Source organism: Dictyostelium purpureum (assembly GCF_000190715.1).
Source record: "Dictyostelium purpureum unplaced genomic scaffold DICPUscaffold_212, whole genome shotgun sequence".
NCBI classification, from domain to species: domain Eukaryota; phylum Evosea; class Eumycetozoa; order Dictyosteliales; family Dictyosteliaceae; genus Dictyostelium; species Dictyostelium purpureum.
In genome coordinates this window covers 22,873-31,049 of record NW_003519548.1, presented here as the reverse complement: position 1 = coordinate 31,049, position 8,177 = coordinate 22,873, and the positions used below count along the sequence as shown (strand labels likewise).

Below are 8,177 nucleotides of genomic sequence, written 5' to 3'. Positions count from 1 at the left end.
GGACTAGTAAATGAGTTCTGGTGGTTTAGTAGCTGCATTATCGGGGTTAAAATCAAATTTTATATGGGTAGGATGGATCGGTACAGAAATTGATGAAGAGGATAGACCAGTGGTTAAAGACTTGCTTTGGAAGAATTATAGCTGTATACCAGTATTTTTAGAAGAACGTGTTGCAAATGAACATTATAATGGGTTTTCAAATGGAGTTTTGTGGCCATTGTTTCACTATTTACCAGGAGATTTAGATTATGATGACCAAATTTGGAATTCATATGTAGAGGCCAATGAAATTTTTTCAACTGTTGTCGCCGATATCTTAAAGCCCGATGATATGGTTTGGGTACATGATTACCATATGATGTTGTTCCCAGAGATTCTAAAGCAAAAGAAACCTGAAGCTAGAATTGGTTTCTTTCTTCATATTCCATTTCCATCATCAGAAATTTTCCGTGTCTTGCCATGTCGTAAAGAAATTCTCATGGGTATATTAAATTGTTGCTTAATTGGTTTCCACACATATGATTATGCTCGTCACTTTTTAAAGGCATGTACTAGAATAGTTGGTTTAGAAACAGCGCCAAATGGTGTATACTTCAGAGATCGTTTCGTACAGGTTGGTGTTTTCCCAGTCGGTATTGATCCAGATAAATTCTTTGAGTCCATCAAAACCCCAAAGGTAGAGAGTCGCATTCAAGAGTTAAAGAAATCTTTCGAAGGATCTAAGGTCTTAATTGGTATTGATCGTTTAGATTATATTAAAGGTATACCACAGAAGCTTCAGGCTATCGAGCGTTTGTTCCAAAAATACCCAGAATGGAAAGGTAAGTTGGTATTAATTCAAGTTGCAGTCCCATCTAGACAGGATGTAGAAGAATATCAAAAGTTAAAAAAAGAGGTAGAGGAGTTGGTTGGTAGAATCAATGGTCTTTATGGTAGTCTTGGGTATAGTCCAATTCATTATCTTTTCCAGAGTGTTGACTCCACAGAGCTTACAGCCTTATATAATATTTCCGATGCTGCTTTAATTACTTCAATTAGAGATGGTATGAATTTAGTTGCTCAAGAGTATATTGTTTGTCAAACCGATAAAAAAGGTGTTTTAATTCTCAGTGAGTTTACAGGTGCTGCACAATCATTATCAGGTGCTGTTATGATTAACCCATGGAACACAGAGGAGGTTGCAGATTCAATTAATAATGCTCTTACAATGTCAGAGGAAGAGCGCGAAGAAAAACATCAAATGCTTTTAAACTATGTCACCAAGCATACAGCATCCCACTGGGGTTTAGGTTTTGTTAAAGAACTTTACAAAGCTAGCCACAATGCAGATAAAATGGTCTCAATTCCAAAGCTTAACATTGATGAGGTGGTCGATATCTATAAAAATAGTAAGCGTCGTTTATTAATTTTCGCTTATGATGGTACCCTCATTCCATACACAAACGTTCCACAGCTCAGCCGTCCATCTCAAGAGCTTTTAGAAAGTTTTGATATCCTTTCAAATGATCCAAAGAATGACCTTTACATTTTATCAGGTCGTGACAAGAAAACTCTTAGCGAGTGGTTTAATGGTTTACACATTGGTTTGTCAGCAGAGTATGGATGCTTCTTCAAAGATCCAGATAGTGAAGAGTGGGAGCAACAGGTACCATCAATGGACCTTAGCTGGAAAGAAACAATTAGACCTTTGTTTAAATATTTCACCCTTCGTACACCAGGTTCTTTCTTTGAAGAAAAAGAAATGCTTTTCACATGGCATTATAGAAATGCAGATCCAGTATTCGGTTGTATTCAGGCCAGAGAATTACACTTACATTTAGACAATTTACCCTTGGACGTTATTGTTGGTGATAAGACATTGGTAAGCTATCTTATATAATAATTATCATTGCAGAATTAAAACTTTTTATTAACTCGATTGATTTTATTTCTTTAGGGTGTAAGATCATATAACATTAATCCAACATCATCTATGAAAAAAGTCATAACAGATTCAATACCAAAGAATTTGGATTTAGTATTATTAATAGGAGATACCCATATTCACCCAAGTGAGTTGCCACAGTTTGAAGGTAAAATTTATAATATTTCAGTTGGTAAAAAAAGTAATAAAGATAGTTATCATTTAAATGATCCAAGTGAAGTTATAGAATTGGTAAATAGATTAGAAAAAATTTCAGATTCAGTTGCTTAAAATAATAAAATCATTTTTAATTTTTTTAAAAAAAAACTATTTATAAAATAAAAAAAAATAAAAAATTAAAAACCAAAAGTTTTTTTGTTTATAAATTTTAATTATTTCTGTTTATTTATTGTTTAAAATATAAAAATAAAATAAAATTTAAAAATTTCTTTTAATTTATATGTAAATTATTTGTTGGGTTTGGTAAAACATCAGCATCACAATAGTATTTGGGACAACCTTTAGAACCTGATGGAAGTGAAAAAAGTCTATAACCTTCTGGGCACGATGGAATTCCTAAATGACATGGTCCACGTTGAACACATTTGTTAAATACTGGGCAACGGTCTTGGTCACGATTAAATGTTGGAACTTGACCAATAGCAATATTGCATTTTGTGGCATCTACCATTTTTGCACATGGGGTTCTTGGGTCAGCTGTGTTACTAAAGACAGAGGAGATGATTAATTTATCTTTTAAAATATAACCTTTGGCAAGAGCATTATAGGTTGGGTCTTGTGAAAGTAATCTTGATGTAAACCATTTTTGATCTAAAAATGGAACAGATTTTGTATATGGTTCAGAGTATGATGAAATAAATTTGGTTTCTTGAGTATTTGCTTTAAGTATGACAACACTTGGGCAATTTGATGCTAAATGGTTACATACTAATGGTGATGGCTTTAAAAAATAATAAGATTCTAATGGTACAACCAATGGTCTTGGTCCTTTATTGGCCTCTATTGGTAATTGCAATTTGTGATAGATGTCTGTAAGATGAAGGCAATGGTACTGTCCATCGTGGTGGTCTGGGGCAATCTCTCCACTTACAATTATTGAATTAGGATGGTCAATTTGATACTGCTTTTGGTCGGTTAAAAGTGTAGAGTTTATTAATGGGTCTGATACCATTACTTCACTAATATAAATCTCTTCTAATTCACTAACTGGGGCACCCTCTTGAACATTAATCTTCTTTAAAAAGTATCCACCGCAATGTGGAGATGAACATTTTCTAACATCAGGACGGATAAAATATAATTGCTTTTTTAAAAGTATGTCATCTGTTTGGTTGATATTTAAAGTGTTTTGACTGAAATCTAAATCTATTGATTTAACAAAAAAGTTTGTTAAAAATAATATTAAAAAAATTAAAATTATATTTTTCATTTTTTATTGTATCTATTATTTATTATATATTATCTGTTGTAAATTCTAAATACTGAATATATAATAAAATAAAAAAAATATTAAATATTTTATTATTTAATATTATTTTTAAAAATTAAAAAAAAAAAATATTTCGTTTGAATTATAATAAAAATTAAATTAAAAGGGGGGATACTATGATATTTATAGGTTTATTGTTTGTTAGGTGAGAAAACAATAAAAATAAATATTATTTCAATTTTTCTTTTTTTTTTTATTTTTTTTTTTATTCCAATAATTAAAATATATCTTTTTTTCTAATTTTGGGCAAAATTTAAAATATTTTAAAAAATAAAATATTTTAATTTATAAAATTTAAAATTATTTTTTTTAAAATTTTTTTTTTTTAAAAATCGTATTTGTTTTAAATTTATTGTGTGGTTTAGTATTTATTTAAGATTGTTATGAATGAAAAAATAATAATAATAATTACAGTTTTTTTTATATTCATATTTTATCAATTATTTCTTATAGGTAAAAAAATAAAATTTTATTAAAATCAAAATATTTTATTAATTTTTTTTTTTACTATATTAAAACAGATGATTTATCCAACAGAGGAAAAATAAAGGTTAAAATAGAAGATGAACGACAACAAAAAGTAATTCAAGAATTTAGTAGCCAATCATCTAAAGAGGAGTTTTGTGAAATAGATAAAATTGAAGAATGTTTATCAAGTGAAACCTAATTGCTTCTTTATAAATAATAAGGTTAAATAAAAGACAACTTAAATAATACTATTATACTTGTTATTATCATATAGAAATAATATCTAAATATTTCAATTATTTAGATCAAATAAAATGCAAATTACATAAATTTTTATAATTTTATTTAATATATTCAACATATTAATACACCAAAAATAGTTTTTATTTATTGTTTTTTTTTTTTTGTTTAAAAGATTTATTAATTTATTTATCGATCGAACAAGTTGTTGTATTAATCATCGTTTACAAAATAATATGAAAATGCAATATTTTCATTATTTATAAAAGTATTAATAAATGGAGATGTTCCACCTGCAACTAAAATCTAAAATTAAATAATAAATAATGATTAGTATATTCTAATTAAAATGATGGTAGTTTTTAAATTAATTTATACATACTTGATTTTTTTTATTTTGATTATATGATAGTGAATACAAAACTTTTGAAGAGGAAGGAACTCTCATTAATGGTCTACCGTCTAAAGCAAAGTAGCTGACATAGCCATCACTACCAGCCGTTATGATTTTTTCTTTATTGAACAGTATTGAGTAGGTAGACTCTTCTACAGGTAGTTGTGAGACCATAGTATTTAATTGACCCAAGTACCATAAACTTAAAGTACTTCCACCCACTGCTAACCAATTACCAGTTTCGTCTAAATCCAATGGACCACACCAATGATTAAAGTTTGTTTCTGATTTTGATTTTTTAGTTGAGTTTGGTGTAATATTGGAAAGATATGAATTAAACACATCATTGTCATTTGGTATTTGAGTTTTTTGTTTTTTATTTTTTTTATTATCATTACTACTGTCATCTAAATCTAAATTATCATTTTCTAATAATTTATTTAATCTTTGTTTTGGGTCGTCATCATAAGAAAACTCTTCTCCAATCATTGTTATATTATTATTATTATTATTATTATTATTGTTGTTACTATTGTTATTATTATGATTATCGTTCTTTAAATCGAATGAGATTTTATAAAATGGATTTAAAATAGATACACATTTTGATGATCTGTTATCTATAAAATATTTATATAAAAAAAAAAAAAATCATTAGTATTAAAATAATAATGGTTTGGTTTTATATTACTTACCCCATATTCTGACGGTTGAATCTTCAGAGGATGTTAAAAAATTATCAAAGGTTGAGTTATATTTGATTGTATGCAAGTAGTCTGTGTGGCCTTTAAAGGTACCGATAATATTTTTTTTCTCCAAGTCATAACTATAGGCATTGTTATTTCCACTTGCAAAAAATAAAGTATAACCTTGGCTATCCATACAATTAATTTCAGCTTTTTCTGAAAGTATACCCCCATATCCTTCGGCTCTGGGAGATTCTATTGAGGCCAAGTAAATTGATTTTGGATCTATTTTAATACAACCACCAGAATTACCTATAAGCTCTACAATTTTACTCCAATTCCATACTTTAATGTCATTTTCACCAGCAGTCATTAAAATTGATTCATTAAAAAAATGTAATTTATTTATAACTGTAAAAGATGGGTGGGCTTGATATACTGCGTTGGGTTTAAAAAGATCAGTAAATGATGAATCAATAGTCTTTTCTTGTGTATCTAAAAATGGCTGTCCAAAATGGTTATTATTTTCGTCGTTTGTTGTTGTCGTTGTGGTAGTGGTGTTTTCTTTTTGATGTAGAGATAGGTCCAAGTTCCAAATATTGATACAACCAATACTGTTTGATGCAACTAAATATTTTCCATCTATTGAAAATAATGTATCCACTATTACAATTTCCTTTTGTTGTATATCTTTTTGAATAACACTATTACTGAAACAATTTAAAATAACATTTTTGTTACTGTCTGCCATTTTATTTCTATCTTTTTACTACAGTATTTAAAAATTATATAATTTGTAAAACATATATGGATTTTTAAAAAATAATTTAAATTTAATGAAAAAAATAAAAAAAATGAAATTTTTTTTTTTTTTTTTTTTTTTTTTTTTTTAATTTAATTTAAATTAAAATATATATATATTTTTTAAAAATTAATATTTTAACATTTAAAATATAGACAAATAAAGATAAACAATAATAAAGATAAAAAAAAAAATTAAACAGTGGAAAAAAATTTAAAAAAAATAAAAAAAAAAAAATATTATAAATTAAAAAAAAAAATGGTAAGTTAAGTGGGGGAAACAATTTATTTTTATTGTCAATGATATAAATATAATAACCTAATTAAATTTAAATTATTAAATTACATTTTTAAAAATAGGGGTAAAAAAAAAAAAAAAATTTTTTTTTTTTTTTTAATTTTTTTTTTTTTTTTTCGTTTTTATAAAAAAAGTATTTAAATTTTATGAAATTAAATTATTGTTTTATTGTATTTATATAGTTTTTTTCAAGGTTATTTAAAATGTTATTTTGTCCATTATGTGCAAATATGTTATTGGTAGAGCCTGATATTACAGATACCAGATTCTACTGCCAAACATGTCCATATGTATTTCATATAAAGAATAAAGTAGTTACCAAAGTACCATTGGTTAGAAAAGTTGTCGATTCCGATGTTTTTGGTGGTGAAGAAGCATGGAAAAGTGCTGATCAAGTAGAAGGTAAATATATAGTGATGATAATAATAGTAGAGGTAATGCTTTATAAATATATTTATTAATAATTTACTTTTCAATCTTTCTAGTTGAATGTCCAGTATGTCATCATAAAAGAGCGGGTATTATTGATATTCAGGTTAGCTTGGCACCTGAACCAAAAACCTCATTCCTTAGAGTTTGTATTACTTTTATTTATTATTTTATAAAAGTTGGGATATTTTATTAATAATTATTTTTTTAATTAAAAAAAAAAACAAATTTTTCAATTTCAATAAATATAGTGCAGAAATCCAAGTTGCGAGCATCAATGGCAAAAGAAATAATAGTAATAATACATTAAAAATACAACTTATCACTATAGTTTTAGTAATATAAAATGAAGATTCAGAATTTTCAATTTTTGTAAATAGTTTTTGAAATTAAAAAAAAAATAAATCAAATCGATTAAAATAAATACATGTATCAATTAATTAAGTTAATTAAAATTACCAAAAAATAAAAAAATAAACTAAATTCCAATGTAATAATGTATGGAGTTAAAATAAAAAGTTTTTTTTTAAAAAACAATTATTATTTTTTTTTAGATATATAAAAATAAATAATAATTATTCATTTTAAATAATTATATAATATTAATGTTTTATACATTAAAATTATATAGTTATTATTTTATTATTTCTTTTTTTTTTTTATACAAAATAAATAATATTTTTGGATATTTATATTTTTAAATATATATGTGTGTTGTAGTAATAACAATTGTATTATTTTCTTATTTTTTTAGAAAACTAAAAATTTCTTTCTACTTGTTGGAGGAGTTGTTTGCTTTTCTGAATTATTGTGTTGTTCAATTTCAACCTTTTCATTACTATTATTTAAAATATTGTTTTTATTTGTAATATCACTGTTATAGGTATTATTATTTATTGAGGATGATGAGGATAGCGAGTTTGGTTTCGATGATGAAGAGTTTAAATCATTATTTATAGTTTGTGAAGAGTTTATTGATAGAGATTGAAATGATGATCTTAATGATGATATTGATGAAGAGGAGGATGGTGTATTATTTATATTATTATTATTAATTGAAGGAGTTGTTAATAATGATGCTGGTGCTGATCCTGCATTAGCTGTTGACGAATATCCATTAAAAGAGCCATGGTTACTATTTAGTAATAGAGACGATGATGAAGGTGAGGTTGAATAAGTCGAAGTGCCCTCATTACTGCTACCATTTGATTTATGAGGGAAAATTGAGAAATAATCTAAAAATAATGTATCATCTTCTTTTGAAAATCTTTGTAGAAAAGTTTTTTTCATACGTGAAATTTGTCTCTTTGAATCCTCTAAATCCAACTGAAGACGTGAAATTACTGAGCTTGACAATTCCTTTTGTTGATCCAAATCTTGTTCATAGTTTCGAAGTTCTTTAGTTAAAAATTGAATATGTAGTCTATAGCCAAGGTTTGCAGTTCTGG

At 26.1% G+C, this 8,177-nt stretch overlaps 5 protein-coding genes across 5 annotated transcripts; 2 read left to right on the top strand and 3 right to left on the bottom strand.

The window, feature by feature from the left end:
- Positions 1 to 10: 10 nt before the first annotated feature.
- DICPUDRAFT_154731 (glycosyltransferase) lies at positions 11 to 2,194 on the top strand (the record flags this gene model as incomplete). Its single annotated transcript, XM_003290193.1, has 2 exons — positions 11 to 1,861; positions 1,937 to 2,194. 2 exons carry the CDS (start codon positions 11 to 13, stop codon positions 2,192 to 2,194), a joined length of 2,109 nt encoding a protein of 702 aa, XP_003290241.1.
- A 184-nt stretch (positions 2,195 to 2,378) lies between these two features.
- Positions 2,379 to 3,233, bottom strand: DICPUDRAFT_20077 (uncharacterized protein; the record flags this gene model as incomplete). Its single annotated transcript, XM_003290184.1, has 1 exon — positions 2,379 to 3,233. A coding segment is annotated over one exon (855 nt), but the record flags the coding sequence as incomplete, so codon positions are not given.
- Positions 3,234 to 4,334: 1,101 nt separating this feature from the next.
- Positions 4,335 to 5,952, bottom strand: DICPUDRAFT_80975 (uncharacterized protein; the record flags this gene model as incomplete). Its single annotated transcript, XM_003290183.1, has 3 exons — positions 4,335 to 4,427; positions 4,504 to 5,135; positions 5,211 to 5,952. 3 exons carry the CDS (start codon positions 5,950 to 5,952, stop codon positions 4,335 to 4,337), a joined length of 1,467 nt encoding a protein of 488 aa, XP_003290231.1.
- Positions 5,953 to 6,503: 551 nt separating this feature from the next.
- DICPUDRAFT_37036 (uncharacterized protein) lies at positions 6,504 to 7,022 on the top strand (the record flags this gene model as incomplete). Its single annotated transcript, XM_003290192.1, has 3 exons — positions 6,504 to 6,702; positions 6,786 to 6,874; positions 6,981 to 7,022. The coding sequence occupies 3 exons, from the start codon at positions 6,504 to 6,506 to the stop codon at positions 7,020 to 7,022; spliced, it is 330 nt and encodes a 109-aa protein (XP_003290240.1).
- A 368-nt stretch (positions 7,023 to 7,390) lies between these two features.
- On the bottom strand, positions 7,391 to 8,177 carry DICPUDRAFT_92447 (uncharacterized protein). Its single transcript, XM_003290182.1, has one exon. It carries the CDS (start codon positions 8,017 to 8,019, stop codon positions 7,480 to 7,482), a length of 540 nt encoding a protein of 179 aa, XP_003290230.1. The 5' UTR covers positions 8,020 to 8,177; the 3' UTR covers positions 7,391 to 7,479.